At 50.3% G+C, this 15,373-nt stretch overlaps 6 protein-coding genes across 6 annotated transcripts; 3 read left to right on the forward strand and 3 right to left on the reverse strand.

Moving 5' to 3' along the window:
• Window positions 1-2,110: 2,110 nt before the first annotated feature.
• On the reverse strand, window positions 2,111-2,602 carry BO88DRAFT_43352 (uncharacterized protein). The gene has a single exon (XM_025709429.1). The coding sequence runs from the start codon at window positions 2,424-2,426 to the stop codon at window positions 2,142-2,144; it is 285 nt and encodes a 94-aa protein (XP_025562968.1). The 5' UTR covers window positions 2,427-2,602; the 3' UTR covers window positions 2,111-2,141.
• Window positions 2,603-7,347: 4,745 nt separating this feature from the next.
• On the forward strand, window positions 7,348-9,041 carry BO88DRAFT_43390 (uncharacterized protein). The gene is made up of 2 exons (XM_025709453.1): window positions 7,348-7,558; window positions 7,615-9,041. The coding sequence occupies exons 1-2, from the start codon at window positions 7,522-7,524 to the stop codon at window positions 8,877-8,879; spliced, it is 1,302 nt and encodes a 433-aa protein (XP_025562969.1). The 5' UTR covers window positions 7,348-7,521; the 3' UTR covers window positions 8,880-9,041.
• Window positions 9,042-9,293: 252 nt separating this feature from the next.
• On the reverse strand, window positions 9,294-11,322 carry BO88DRAFT_388422 (Zn(II)2Cys6 transcription factor domain-containing protein; the record flags this gene model as incomplete). The annotated part of the gene is made up of 4 exons (XM_025704866.1): window positions 9,294-10,274; window positions 10,329-10,520; window positions 10,576-11,107; window positions 11,246-11,322. The coding sequence occupies 4 exons, from the start codon at window positions 11,317-11,319 to the stop codon at window positions 9,294-9,296; spliced, it is 1,779 nt and encodes a 592-aa protein (XP_025562970.1).
• A 206-nt stretch (window positions 11,323-11,528) lies between these two features.
• On the forward strand, window positions 11,529-12,985 carry BO88DRAFT_404878 (aldo/keto reductase). Its single transcript, XM_025706737.1, has 6 exons — window positions 11,529-11,869; window positions 11,925-11,935; window positions 11,986-12,043; window positions 12,094-12,275; window positions 12,331-12,700; window positions 12,748-12,985. The coding sequence occupies exons 1-6, from the start codon at window positions 11,795-11,797 to the stop codon at window positions 12,898-12,900; spliced, it is 849 nt and encodes a 282-aa protein (XP_025562971.1). The 5' UTR covers window positions 11,529-11,794; the 3' UTR covers window positions 12,901-12,985.
• An 87-nt stretch (window positions 12,986-13,072) lies between these two features.
• Window positions 13,073-14,207, forward strand: BO88DRAFT_43436 (putative gamma-cysteine synthetase regulatory subunit). The gene is made up of 2 exons (XM_025709475.1): window positions 13,073-13,168; window positions 13,215-14,207. The coding sequence occupies exons 1-2, from the start codon at window positions 13,146-13,148 to the stop codon at window positions 14,101-14,103; spliced, it is 912 nt and encodes a 303-aa protein (XP_025562972.1). The 5' UTR covers window positions 13,073-13,145; the 3' UTR covers window positions 14,104-14,207.
• bud32 (serine/threonine protein kinase BUD32) lies at window positions 14,179-15,184 on the reverse strand (the record flags this gene model as incomplete). Its single annotated transcript, XM_025704867.1, has 2 exons — window positions 14,179-14,722; window positions 14,780-15,184. The coding sequence occupies 2 exons, from the start codon at window positions 15,182-15,184 to the stop codon at window positions 14,312-14,314; spliced, it is 816 nt and encodes a 271-aa protein (XP_025562973.1). The 3' UTR covers window positions 14,179-14,311.
• Between the last annotated feature and the right edge of the window lie 189 nt (window positions 15,185-15,373).

Consider the following 15,373-nt stretch of genomic DNA (forward strand, 5'->3'; position numbering starts at 1 on the left):
AATTATCAAGGGTCTGAACCCTGATTACGGGCCAGTGGATATGGACCCTGGTCCACTTGAGTTTCTTTATTTTACCGCATTACCCTGAAAACACAACCTTTCCCGTCCCGTATTGTCACTGTAACCCTGCCAGGTACCATGTAATACCCTTCCTTAGTTGGTGGCTGTGTGTGTGGCATGGCGGTCAAGTACCTAGTACTAAGTCTACACCGTGTTCTATCGAGGATTCCGATGGATATCATTCTTGCCACCCATGGCACTTCTTGCATTGCTATCACGTCCTGCTCGTATCATGCAATAGTTAGCAGACGCGTGCTGCAATAACATCCAACAATTGGTAATAATGATGTCGAAGCATAGCATAAGGTGGCTTGACGATAGGGAGTCAAGATAACTTCCAAGGTCCTGTTGGCCTCGAAAGTATGGACATTCCACATCCCTCGCCAGCATAACTGGGCCACATACAACAAACAACATCAGCCACCAATAGTCAGCACTGGACGGGCCCTAAATCTTCAGGTTGAATTCCCCCTTCCCGGTAAGTTCATAGATTTCGCTAACCTAGAGAGCTGTCATTGATCTTACCTAGTAGATTGCCTGTTGCCAAACACGAAACATCGCCCCCAAAAGTGCCCCCAAACTGGCCCCCATACTGTCTGCCATAGTAACCAGTATTCAAAGTGACCTATCGGAGATCGGACAACTAATTGCGGCTGGTATTGGGGAGGTTTGGTATCGCCGAAATACAGAAAATACGGCGAATGTTTCAGGGGGCGGGGCTCACCCAAAAAGGTCTAAACTCCCTAAACTCCCCAGCCAAATATAGGCTTGTGGGGAACTCAAGACTCCCTTCACTAGGGGCCTCAAGACCGTGTTTATCAGCCGTTGGTCAATCAGGAGCCACCAGCGACGCTAGCCTGGAATCCTTAATTTTGCCAAGGTCACACTGGATCATTGAAAGACAGTCAAAGCCCAATAAGCGGTTGGAGGGGTCATGCTCACTGGTCAGCCGCGGTTTCAAAGCGGCTGGCAATTGTTGAGCGTAGTGCTGATATTAGGTAATGGCCAGCATGTCCACACACATATCCTTTTTTCTTTTTCTTTTGCAAGCCATCATTTGATGCCACTGGTCAACTCTCTGCCATGGTCAATGATCATCACTGCCACAGAAAGCTATGGCGCTCAGGGGACTAAACCCTCATCGGGGTTAGCTTCGAGCTCTCTATATCCTATCTTTAGCACCCGGTGACAACACAGTCGCCCTTGTCCCGTGAATCGCGAGTCAGACAATGTGGCACCCTCCAAAGGCGCGACAAAGTCACACAGAGTTTCCCTGGAGCACGAATCGGCGTCCCTGAAGCCCTGGGCTGGCAGAATTTGCCTCTTATTTGGCTATATTTTGAGTAGCACACGAACGGTGGGAATACCGGTTCTCTTACATCAGAAAAGTCGCCACGCTGGAAGGTAGTCGGGTAGTTCCGCTTTGTCTGAACCTTAGAATGTGATTCTTCCTTCACGGGTTACAACCGATATTACAAACTGTAGCCAGTCCCATCCGCTGGGCTGTTGTAACCTAATTAAATTAATACGATTCAAGATTGCAACGTAGTAGTACCGTAGCTTAAATCAGTAATCAACAAGTAGCTAACATCTTCATCAAACACTCCCGGTATTGTTTTCCTATCTATGCTAGGTATATGCTTAGTCTGTTCTCACATAATTAAATCTCCGAAGACTGAGTTGTCCCGCAGTGCACATACAGGCAGCGAGGAGAGTTGCTTGATGCAAGATCACACACACATGCGATAGGCTCAGATCTAAACACATGTGAAAGCCAAGCAAACGCATGTGCTAAGTAGAATGTGCGTCGTGAAGTGCATCTATTGCGGCAGTGTAGTATACATGGTAGTTATCCCACTGCAGCCACTGGGTCCATTTACTAGCGGCGGGATATATATAGAGCAAGACCCTCGGTACCACTACTATCACTTAGTCCCAAAGGCTAAGCGCAGAAGCATTCACTATTGGCCGCTTGTCTCGGGAATGAGAGACAGATCGTCAGCGGCTACTGAGAACTAAGTAACGACTTCGGTTGAGAGTAAGACATAAAGCGGTGTATTAAGTTGAATACGGAGATCCTTTCAACTACATGATAGCACCGTCGGGGCAAAGCTCAGGGGTGGAAAAAATAGCCACAGAAAGGGAAGTACTTGAAAAGAAGACCCATACAGGAGAAGTATGCATATCGTAACGAGCAACGGGCGCAGTCTCGGGCTGTTCTGATCGTGCATGACTCGTGCGAAAGTTCTATGCATGTACCCTTTTGCATGCTTCGGGCACTGCTGAATATGCGCGTTGCGGTGGATGCTTGGTAGAATATGCTTGTTTGTACGGTGTACTATTAGGGTTGCTGTTGTTTTTATCATATCGTTGTACTATGGGTCAGCAGCTGACCAATACGTCCTTGAGGACTTTCTGAAACACCGATACAACTCATTCTTCTACTAGTAGTATGATTCGTTGAATTTCATTGAAGTGCTAAACATTATATATAATGGCTGATGCTGAAGTTACCATACTATCATCCAGTCCATTTATGCAGGAAAAAATCATTCAATGTTAACCATTATATACTACTAGAGTGCGGCTACTGACTATAATAATATACAAATTAGTTGCTGCCACGATTTCTTTTTTAATTATTTCATCAAGCTTAACTGTAGTATTTTGGACAATAGCTCTTGTTTACTGCTTGACTCAATCCTATTTCATTAATTTCTTGGCAGTAATGCAACCATTTCCTACTGCACAACCACGATCACAGGCTAGCCTCCATTTCTGCACCTGTTGACGCCGCAGAAATTGGTTTGGCCCCTCCTTCCGCAATCAGAAGTCCGTATCGAAAGGTCTTTACCTGTGTATATTGTCAATCTTAGAGTTGCTATCCCTTGCTAGTACGCTCGAAGCGGAGGCACGTAGTACTTTTATCATCTTACCACGAGAGAAATAAACTGCCACATATTCGAGCTTCCTGGGTCGTATTCGTAGCTATCTACCTCGGAAGGAAGGAATAATTAGGAGCTGAAAGGCCATGGATAAGACCAGACGAGTGAAGGATGCCCTGAAGTGCCTGTTTACGGTGAAAGTTCCAATTTGATTCATGATATAAATAGGTGAAGCCTCGCTTCCTAGACTATATAATCTCTCTGCAGCGCAATCACCAGCCGCATTCCAACATCTTAGAATATCCCACCTTCAGCTTATAAAAGTCAGAGATCCTTGATCTCAGTACTCTCATTAACATAATGCTAGTTCATACTCTTAAGTAGGATGAGGGATTGGATAAATATACTGATATCTTGAACGAGCACTTGTTAGCGAGATATCGTAGAACTTTCTCTAACCTATCACAAAGCTCGACCGTACAAATCGGTGAGATGTTCATAAACGTCTTGGAATAGGAGGTCGCTAGGTCTTCAGACAAGCTATCGATAAAAGACTACATCATACTGATGGAAATTGATGAGCAGGTCGAATACCAGTCATCTTCTCTTTCACAGATAGGGTGCTGGGACATAGAAAATACATTGATCATCGATGTATGGGGGAAATCCTTTGAAAGACAGGTACAACAACACGAAACGCACCTGCGCCTGCCGCACAGCAGTAGCACATAACAATCACGGATAATACTCAGGCCCACACCCTGAAGGATGGACAACTGGTAAAAGCCTAAAGGTAGTAAATATGCCGAGCTTTTATCAGGACTCTCGACATCTACTAGACACTTACCAAACAGTGCCCACGTCAACACAACGGCATCTCCCCTCTGATACCACTACTCGACGGCACCCATGATCAACCGAGCCATCGACCTTGCCGGATACCTATCGATCCTACATCGCGGCCAGAGTGGAACGCGATTGACGGGGAGGATGATGCTCCTGATTACACCCCTCTGGCTGATGTCGCCGAAATACATGAGAGCCCTGTGCGAGGATAGGCCATTTGGCACGCTCGATCTCACCATTAATTCTTTCTTTTTCTAGTCCTTGCCGTCGTCGCGAACGTTAGCATTCATGTCATCGCTGGATCAGGTTACTTACCTCGACGCAGCTTATCAGCCGCTCGCATCCGCGTTTAACGGCCTGCCCACATATATACTTCATATGGTACGTATGGGCAGGATTTCAACAATACTTTGCTGATATTTATGTCTGTAGCACTATATACTGGAGGAGGTGTACTGTATGCAAGAGCACGCATTGTCATCGAATGATCTGCTTTGTGGCTTTTTCAACTTTACAGTATCTAAGTCTACGCTGATGACTATGTATCTTCAGGTATCTATATTTGGCTAGCACCTGTGTCATCTTCAACAAGATAAACTTGCTGGACATCTTCATCAGACGCTTACTAAGTCTTATTTGAAGGAATCATGCAGAGGTCAGACGAAAGGCTTATCCATAAGGGGCCGAAGAACAGACGAATGAATATTGTATTACGCTAATTACTGTATAAATATACCCAAAATATAGTTATCTCGCGTAGTAGACTACTTCTATATGGATATCTAATAGTATGATGTTACGTAGTCCAAATATAGTGGCTTCCGAGCCTACTACATATAGTATTCGCCCGGTGCATCTCAATATGATCTTTTCACAAATGCTAAGTATTTGTATCTTAGTCTGATGATGAAATCTACAGCTTCTGGTACGTCTACTACTAGTAACTACCAAAATAGTGTTGGATTGACATCCAGGGGAAGATGACGCTTTGTCAATCTCAGGGCCAAATCATGCCATCTGACCAGTCAGAGGCACGGAGTTTGCATTCAGGGGATGGCCCCAAAGATGATGACCGTGGCCCCCCAACTTGAACCAGCCAACAATCTGGGTATGTGAGTAAGAATGTAAATAATGTGCAGAATTCAATTTATTCTTCATATTTGATGGTCCAGTCAAGGTGTGGTGGAGGCTATCGAATGGTTGACTGTTGGACGATGGCAAGCTAAGCACCCGCCAAGAGAAAAGGGAGAGAGAGAGAGGGAGAGGCTATGACACTATTGAAATGTCATTTCTGTCAGAATCAATAAAATGCATATGGTTTGACAGCCTATGGAGAAAGCACAGATCTATTGAAGACTCGGCATGAATATTGATTAATTCCATATCCACCAGAGAATATGGAACTGGGGGCCATCGGGACCAAACTCCGGATCATACCGGTATGGCAGCAGGTGCAGAATGAGTGCAGTATTGCTGTGTATACAAAGTATGGTTGACCCTGAGGCTAGAATCAACAAGAGACCCTTCATGTTATTTCATGTTATTGTCATTAAGCTTCTAGCCCACATCATGTAAATCTCTGCCAAAAGTTGAAGAGAATAACGGTCAGTGGTGGCATGGACTGGTCTGTCGGGATCGAGACCGGATGACGCGTGGCTTGAGCCATTCGAACCCGCCCATTAGCGTTCCGGCCGTTCTCATTACAGTAGGCCTGTCGAACATGTGTTCCTTCAGTCTTAGTGATTAGTCGACTCCCTACGTACTCCTGTATGGATCATAATCACCCCCAACTCTAATACTACTATGGTTGACTATTGGGGCTGGCTGACAAGTCTCTACCATGGACCCGACATCTGGTGCTATGGCAAAGGCCAAGTCCTTCAACGGTCGGCTGTTTGCGGGAATGACAGACTAGCCCAAGTGCCGGCGACAGGAATAGGCGAGTCCAATGGTGGAAAGAGGAAGAAGAAGCAGAATGGGCATCTAATCTCGATTAATGAGTTAATCAAATTGATCATCTCGTCTGCCGTGCCTGAGGCTGCGGGTGGGTGTGCAGCGGCCTCATGATTCGACCAGACATCCCGTGTTAATTTCCGGGCGAAGGAATCCAACGTGGGCTGGAGGTTCGAGACCATCCAGTCCAGGCACGGCCGGCCGTGCCTGGCACACATCCAGAGAATGGTTGGTTGCACCTGAGACACCCGATGTAAGGAATCATGGGGCATGATGGGAACCCTCCTCCACCGTTCCGTATATGCCAGGGGAGGGTTAGGCATCTTTGTTGCAGCAGCGCACAGAGGCATGTAGCCATGTACATCCAGTAGGCGACCGACCCGTTCATGGGATTTCTGCGACCTTCCCCTCTCCCCTCTGTACGGTCGGCTGGATAGGATTCCTCTTTTTCCCCTCTTCAATAATAAATCTCCAATAGTTTGATCAATTTTCCTTCCGGAGAGGGGGATGCTAGTAGGACAAGTTTCTCGCAGAATTCGCTATAGTCGGTCAATATCCCGGCACTATTGCGGGACTACTAAGTCTCCTATTGACAATGGCTGGTGTGCCGCTCGCTGGTCGGGTTAATTGCGTTCGTTCCACGCCATGGAGGAGTGAACCGGCCTGTGCGATGGGCTGGAAGAAGACGGGAAGACAAACATGTAGATAGATGGGCTAGACTTTTGATGTGGTTCTTCGTTGATGCTGAGTGGTGAGGGGAGATGAAGATGAGGGTCAACCCATCTTTTGGGAGGAACCAACATTGGATAGTCCATAGAATAGACTGAAGGAAGATAAATGAATGGGGGATTGACTTGTTCCCCTCCCCTGCGTGAACCGTGGCAGTAAGTGGCAGGAGTGAGTGGGCATAAACATCACAGCCCAGCACTAAACCCAACCGAGTCAGGCCTTCGCCCTCTCCGCGTCTCCCGCCCACCACCCCCTTCCACTTCCACACACCCACACCCACCACCACCACCACTTTCAGTCGTTTGTCTGCTTACTTCCTCGTTCCCTTTCGGTTTGTTTGAATTCCTATTATTATCGGTCATTTCTTTCTTTCGACTTTCACTCATTTACTTCTGCTTCTTCTTCCTCCCTCCCTCTCTCTCTCTTCCCTTTTGATCCTTTTGCTCCTTTCTCTTCCTTTTCGGCTATCAACTCGGTCTCCCCCTCGTCCTCCTCTTCCCCAACCCCCGGACATACCGCCTTCTTCTCCTGTCATCTCGATCTCCCCTGAATCCATTGTCCCTGCGGTGGTTCTGTACCTGGCAGCCACCAACGCGTGTTTCTCCGACATCAACCCCAGCGACCTATCAAATATCAACTGCCACTGGGGTTGAATTGTCCATCGCACTGACTGTCCAAAACGCCCGACTGGGAGAATCATCTACCGCCTCACCTTAACGGAGATCCACCTTAGATCGCATACTATGACCGTTGTTGCCTACCGTCCGCCGACCGACTTCCCTACCACCGACATCCGTTCGCTTGTCTAAAATCACCCATCCTCCTTTTGATGACCTCGTAACCACCCTCACGACTTGACGTCCGTTGAGAACCCACACTCTTTTACCAGATTTACTACATTCTGCACGTTCGCTTTGCCGTTGATCGGCCTGCCACTCTTTTCTCGCCCATTTGAAGCAGCAGCGTTTTATCACGACCCAACCTTATACCTCCTTGTTTTTAACCCTTCGCCGCGACCCATTTTCGAACTCACACCTTACCTTTCATCATGTCTTTCCATATTCCCGATACATCCTCCCCCAATGGTATGTCTTCCACCTGGTCTGATTCACCCTCCGAATACTGACATGATGTGTTGAAGTCTTGTACGCCCGCTCCCTTCTGTCCTTCAGAAGCTGTGTGTCATGTCCCTCTACATCACCGTCTTGCCCGACCTGCGACGATGGCTATACATGTACGATGACCAGTCAGTCATGTTCTGCGTGTGCCAGCACCCAATGTGTCAAGTCCCCAACGTCTAGCGACAGCTCCAGTTCAAACAACTCGGGTGGTGGAGGCAGTGACGCCGGAGCGATCGCGGGAGGAGTCATTGGTGGTATTGCATTTGTTGCGATTGTGACGTTCCTCGTGTGGTGGTTCTTCATCCGGAAGAAGCGCCAGGAACAGGCAGCCAGTGTGGCAGAAAAGGCCAGCACATTCAACGACGCCCGACAGTCGAGAAAATCGACCCATTCGATCGCATCGACCGTCCTAACTCGCGCCTCCAATGTCATTCAGATCGCATATATTCCCGGTGTTACCAACCGCTCGCCTCCAGAAACCCCGGGCCACCTCGTGCCGCCTGTTCCTCCGTTGCCCGGTGCCCACCCGGATCAGCACTTCTTCATGCCTGGCGATCTTCGCGACTCCACATGGTCGGAAATGTCGAACGAACGCCGCAGCATCGCCCCGAGTTTGCGCAGCAGTGTGGCCACCACTATCTACCGGAACAATGCTATCGTCAGCCCGATGCCTGCACAACAGGTCATGCGCACACGGGCGGCGGTGGTCAATATCAACGGAGCCGCAGATGCGCCCGCTGTTCCAGCCATCACCCAGGCACAACTCGCCAAGGCAGGCGTCACCACGACAACCAGCAACAGTTCGATTGTCGCACGCACTGTTACCGCCAAGCCGGTTATGGTGAGAGGTGCCTCGAAGAAGAAGAACAACAACGCCTCTGCGTCTCCCGCCGTCCAGACCATCGAGGAGCAACCGGAGACAAATAGTGCGGCTGCTTCTAAGTCGCCTAGTACCCAAGAAAAGGAAGAGACGCCTACCTCAGGCTTCGACGAAAACTCCTCGGATGAAGAAGACTCGGCGCCGAAGACTACACCGGCACAGAACACCAACAAGACAGAGACCGCTAAGGAGGAGACACAATCACGACCCGCTACCGTGATTGAAGACTCGCCAGCCGTCAGCCAGAGCCCTTTCAAGGATCAACCCGCAGAGACCGATCGCCGAGCGTCTGCCCGAGCGTCATCTTTGCTCGAGAGACCCGAAGGTACCCAGTCTAACCGAAGCAGTCGACACCTCCCACCGCGCGTCGAGAGCCCATTCTCTGACGCCAACGAGGTGAAATGATCTGCACGCTCTTTCCTACATGTCTGATTTATCTGCGTTTGAGAACCCTTTCATTTGGATGGCGACAAATGGCGCAAAGTGATTAGCAGTTGGCCCTATGGGGAGCCCCTACTTTCTTGTATCTATGATTTATGCTTCTTGACTCTTGGATCTCTATTGGTCTACTAGAATTGCCACGCAGTGGCTTTGAAATTGAACATCTATATATGAAGACTATACGATTTCCCCAGAAATCAATCAAGCCGAAGGCAGTGAACGCACGTGGACTGCTGCCCAGCTCTAGATCCTCACCAAACAACATACTCCCTCCTGAACATGATATCCTATATGTAGTCTTCCACTTCCTTTAATACCATACTCATCTTACCAACCGCAGGACTAACCCCCACCCCCACCCCTACCCACATCAACATCTCACCCCTCCTCCGCCCCAAAAACCACCATACCCCCGGGCCACCACGGAATATTCACATGCACTTTATCATCCTGCCCAATAGTCAAACAAACCCTCTTGCCCACCAGATCAAACTCCGGATACGCATACGTGAGCCTCGCCTTCTCCGGCACCTCCCAACACCTCGTAATGACCGCCGACCGATACTGCAACTCATTGCCATCCCTCAAGACCATCCCCGTAATAGCCGCAGAATCCCTCGCATAGTCCACATCCCCGGCTGCAAGCGCAACATGCTCTTCCAGCGCGATCACCTTCTCCGCCATGATGGCACATAATTGGCTACTGAAGACGCCTTCCTGTCGGGAACAGGAGCGGAGAAGCTCGACGGCTTCGCGCCGGGTGAGAGGGTCGCGACATAACGTGGCGGTTGTGTAGAGGGGGGCGATGATGCCGAGGTCGAGGGTGAAGGTGGGATTTACTGTGGTGAAGTAGGGTGATGATGTTGATGATGATGAGGGGCCGGACATCTGCACGACGGATTTTGATAACGAGATGATTTGTTTGAAGATAGGGTTGAATCTATCCCAGATTGTGGAGTCGGAGGAGCCCGAGTTGTATTGTTCGAGCATCATGGTGTATTCGAGACGGTGGATTTGGAGGATTTTGAGACCGATTTGTTCTTTTGTTGTGAGGGTGGAGCCGCGGGTTTGTTCGAAGTGGTCGAGCGCGGTGGACCATTTGGTTAGGATGGTGGCGTAGTGATGGATTAGGGGGGCGAGGGATGGGTTTGTTATTGGTGATGGTGATGGTGATGGTGGTGTTGAGGGTTGGGTGTCGATGAGGGTGTGGTAGTCATGTCGGTATGTGCTGCTGTAGTGTTCGTAGATGTTGCGGGCTTGGGAGAGGGAGGTGAAGGTTGAGGGGATTTCGATGATGTCGTTGGATGTGCATCTTAGTTGGGCGGTGCTGTAGGCTGGGCTGTCTTCGTTGGATCGGGTCTTTTGTGGGATCGTTAGTATAGGTAGGGAGCTTGGGTTGGGGATGGGTAGTACCAGTGCATATACTTGGATCTGGAGGCGGATGAGGAGTTTGCGTATCTCATCGATCTCGAGATTCGGTACAGTGGATGGCCTGAGAAGGGGATGATGGTATGTTCCTGTGCTTGCGTCGTAGGCAACTTCGCCTAGGATCTTCATGCCGCTTCTGATGTGGCTGAGGGCTGCGACGTAGTTGGCGGACATGATCTGAGGGATGGTCAAATAACTGTGTGTCTCCAAAAAGAGTAGTAGGATAACCTACCTCGTAGCAGACGAATAGCACGCATGATATAAGACACACATCCACCGAGAGTGTCGCGCCATGACTACTGACTACATACGTGGACGATGGACTACCTGAATCCTCGGACGGACGCAAAAGAGCCCGGATGGCCGCTAGGTATTGTTGCAAGGCGAAGGTGTCATGGCTTTTTCGGCTGAACCAGGGGCCTGGGAGATGCTGACCATTCTCGAAGTTCTCATGCAGTGCACCCAAGGCGACCAAGGCATGCCATACGGGCTTCTCCTTCTGACTGACTTGCAAGACTGACCGACTCCATAATTCCGAGCCACAGTAGCCGGCTAGAGAGAAGACGGTCTTTTCGTAGAAGAACTGGAATGATCGGATATCACGCGCCCCTGTGGCATAGCGGAAGCCAGTGAGGGCGTGGGAAGGACGTGGAAGGACGGTGGTTGTAAGGGTAGAGGTGAGGTTGGTCGCATAGCCGTCGCATTTGCGGCCTGTGGAAGTGCATCTTCGGCAGCTTGGACGGGTTTCGTCGCATTTGACGCGCCTTACTGTGGTGATAGAGAAGATAGTGTGTGGGTGATGACCGTATCTTATTTTCACGGGGTATCAGACATTACTTACTTCTGTGGATGGAATTAGTACTGTATACTATTTCTTATCGTGAGGGAGACAAGTCACTTACTTGCATGTGGTACACCCTGACTTGGTCCGTGTCCGGTAGACTCTCTGTCGGGGTTTGCCATTGTCAGAGCTCATTGGTAGGTTTGATCAAATTAAGAAGTATGTTCCACTATAGATAGGCGTGCCAAAAGCAAGCCTGCAGAAGGTCAGATGGAGATTACAAGTCGGAATAAAGATGGCGCTATTGCGGAGAAAGGAGCTGTAAAGTAATTCGGTCAGCCTCGGAATGAACAAGGCAGCCTTGTGTCTACTTCCACCAAGCCGGACGGGGCTAAGCATGAACTAATATACAGTACTATACAGCTGACAGAGACGAGAGAATAATTTTCAAAATGCTGCAATGGATGCCAAGAATGCAGATACAACATACAAAAGTATAATTCGTTAATTTGTTATAATTAGAAGGGCTTTCATTGTTAAGGCCAGACTCCAACCCCACCGCGATGATCTCATCGCTCGCCTTCTCTAATCAAACTAAGTAGCCATCCACTCCTCCATCAATCTATCTTCTCCGCACTTCCTTCATATCATCAGTGACAGTAAACCCACCATGTCTGCTCTACAGAGTCTCCGTTCGACTTATCGTCTAAACTCTGGCCATGAGATTCCCATCCTTGGATACGGGGTGAGCTTGTCCTGAACCTTCCTCATCCGACCAGGCAAACTAACTAGTGAACCAGGTCTATCTGATGTACGTCCACTGAGCTAGGCTTCAACTTACATCCCAACTAACTTTCTCAGCCCGGCATCCCAGACCGAGAAAGCTGTTCTCGAAGCACTCAGAATCGGTTACCGTCATGTAGGTTATACTTTCCCCTCCCATCATTCGTCACACTCATCAGATACCAGGTCGACTCTGCTATCATGTACCGCAACGAGAAGGCCTGTGGGCGCGCCATCGCAAACTCCGGCCTTCCCCGGTCGGAGATCTTCTTTACGACCAAGATACCGCCAGGATCGATGGGATACGATCGCACCAAGCGAGCTATCGACTCAAGTCTGCGTGAAGCACAGCAGGAATACTTTGACCTGTCAGTTTACCCTAAGTGCCTACATCTAGACAGAAGAAAGTGCTGACGAATGTAGAATCCTGCTACATGCTCCCTACGGCGGAAAAGAAGCCCGTCTCGGCTCGTGGAAGGCCCTCGTGGAGGCACAGAAAGCCGGCAAGACCCGATCCATTGGAGTGTCGAACTACGGAATCCACCACCTCGATGAGCTGGAAGAGTACATCAAGTCCGGTGGAGGGGGACAGATCGACGTCGGCCAGTATGAGCTGCACCCGTGGCTGGACCGATCGGAGATTGCGGAGTGGTTGCAGAAACGCAATATCGTGGTGCAGGCCTACTCCCCCTTGGCGCATGGGACGCGCATGGGCGAACGTGTGCTGAAGGAGCTGGGCAAGAAGTATGGCAAGTCGCCGGCACAGATCATGATTCGCTGGGGGCTACAGAAAGTATGTTCTCTAGAAGCAGTTGGAAGGACTTCATGCTGACGATGTAGGGATTTGTGCCTCTGCCCAAATCAGTGACGCCCAGTCGGATCCAGGAGAATGCGGAGGTGTTTGATTTCGCATTGACAGACGAGGAGATGAAGTTATTGCACACAGGCGACTACTCGCCCACGGATTGGGATCCCACAGTGGACTACGACTAGATGTAGATCAGTTAGCATGTAATGAAACGGAGTGTACAGAGTAAACTCAGGGTTATGAATGGATGAAGTCTGTGTGGATGGATAAGCACAAGACAGGCGGGCCGGTCCCCGCGGGGCTGCTTAGCAATAATTGAACCAATCCATCATCCATCTTTATCTTTCTCCCCGCCAACTTCAGCGCATTCCATCTCCGTACCCTCTTTCCCTCGTCTACATCGCTTCTCTCCTCGAAGAATCCCGTCATCATGAAGCTAATTCTCTCCTCCTCGTACGTCCATCCTCACTTCTCCCCAATCCCCCGCTAACAACTACAGAAATCTTATGATAAGCGGCGAGACCATCATCCGCCATCCCACCGAAAAGTCCAACGTCGAGTTGATCAACTCACTGCGCACAAACTTCCAAGCCGCCCAACACGCCGCAGACCCCTCCAGCGACCGTCCTCCCTATACCACCTGGACCAAACAAGGCGACAACGCCCTCTACATCCCCGCGACCGATTTCGCGCACGGTCTCTCCGAAGAGCGCTCCCAATACGACATCACCGTCAAACTATTCTACCTCCCGGGCATCCCTGCCTCCCGGCGCTGCGCACACACTCGCGAAGCCATCGACCTCGTTCTGAAAGAGCTGCACGTCAACTCTATAGACCTGCTGATCGTCTCTTTCCCGGGCATCCTCTTCGACGCTGACGACGACAGCGACGAAGAAGTCTCCTCCGACAATGGCAGTGAAGAACCAGATGACTTTGACAGCATGATCCAGACATGGCGCACCTTGGAGGGCCTGCAGGAGCAGGGCATGATCTCACAGTTGGGCGTCGCGGAATTCGGAAGCGAACGGCTCGCCCGATTCCTTCCCCACACGAAGGTCAAGCCGTCTGTCGATCAGATCAACCTGAAGGATTGTTGTGTCGTGCCTAAGTCGCTGATCCTCTACGCTAAGCAAGAGCATATTCAATTGCTGACGCATAACGACTGCATGGATATCTTGCCTGTCGGCACGACTCGGGACCTACTTGGGCCTGGGGAGAAGGGCGCGGGGATTCTGGCTTCGTCGCCGGATGCGCCGGACGGTATCCAGGGTGATATCGAGCCGCAGTGGGTGGTCAAGTATACGGCTGTGGTGAAGGATCGGGGGGTGGTGGAGAATAAGGGATATTTTGCGCTGGCGGATGTAGGCAGCTGCGTGGAGAAATCGTAACCATCCTCCTCCTTCTCCATCTCCTTTCTCATCTGCTTACTACCTGATTACACCCTCGCATGGATGAGCACGGCTGGCGTTATTCGTTCTGTTCATTTCATTCCCGTTCTACTTCTAAATCTTTCATATACATAACGACTCAATGACAAGCACATTCACCATCACCATCCCTCTACCCCCCTACCCAAAAAAGAACAAAATGAAAAACCTAACCAATCATACTCCTCTTCCTCCCCCTCATCCTCACATCCTCCAACCTCTTCAACACCGACCCGGACCCGCGATAACTCGCACGATAACCCTCGAGCACCTCCCCAAACAACGGCTCCGTACGGGGATGCGTACTCCCAAACGCACGTTCCAGGACATACAAATCGACCGCGCGATCCTCATCCTGAATACTCTGACTCGCCAGACCAAAATCAATCAACACCACCTCACCCTGCATATCAGGACTCACCCCTTCCCCTTCCCCATCACCCTCAGCTGCGGGCTCCTCCGCACCCCTCAAGATCAAATTACTCGTGGTCAAATCCCCATGCACCACGCCAGCCTTATGCAACGCGCCCACAGCAGCCCCAACACGTCTCAACAACCCCTTGACTTTCTTCTCCTCTTCCTCAATCTCATTATCCTGTAGCTTGACTTCCCCATCAACCTGTCTCTTCGCCCCAACACCCACACCAGAACCAGAACCAGATGCACAGCGGGCCTTGATATACCTCTCCCACCTCTGAATCACCACCCGAACCACACATCCCTCGATCCACTCCATGAGGATCCATGCCCCATTTCCCCTAACACCCTCATCCACATCCCCTCCAGCACCACTATGGTTATTGTTGGTATTATTGTTGATATCCCAATCCACCGCCAACACAGCCGGAACATTCACGCCCTCGCGCACAAGACGCACAAGACACCTTGCTTCCTGGAGGACGCGGGCACGCGTCAATCGCCGGTCGAGGATCGGGTGGCGGTAGGGCTTTGTTGGGCGGATCTTGAGGGCCGCGGGGGTGGAGGAACTCAGGTAGGTCGTTTTGTATAGGTGGGCTTCGGCGCCTTGGGTTATTAGGTGCATTTGGTGAGAGGGGGTGTGGTGGAAGGGTGGGGGGAGGGGTGGGGGGTGATATTCTTCCGAAGCTGTTGTTGCTGAGGTCATTGTCGTGGTTGTTGTTGTTGTTGGTGTTGTATTGGGGGATGGTTGGGAGGTGGAGGTGATGTTGGTGAGGTTGTGTAGAGTATGTCGTGTGGAGAATGTAGGAGGTGG

This window comes from Aspergillus vadensis (genome assembly GCF_003184925.1).
Source record: "Aspergillus vadensis CBS 113365 unplaced genomic scaffold BO88scaffold_11, whole genome shotgun sequence".
Taxonomy (NCBI): domain Eukaryota; kingdom Fungi; phylum Ascomycota; class Eurotiomycetes; order Eurotiales; family Aspergillaceae; genus Aspergillus; species Aspergillus vadensis.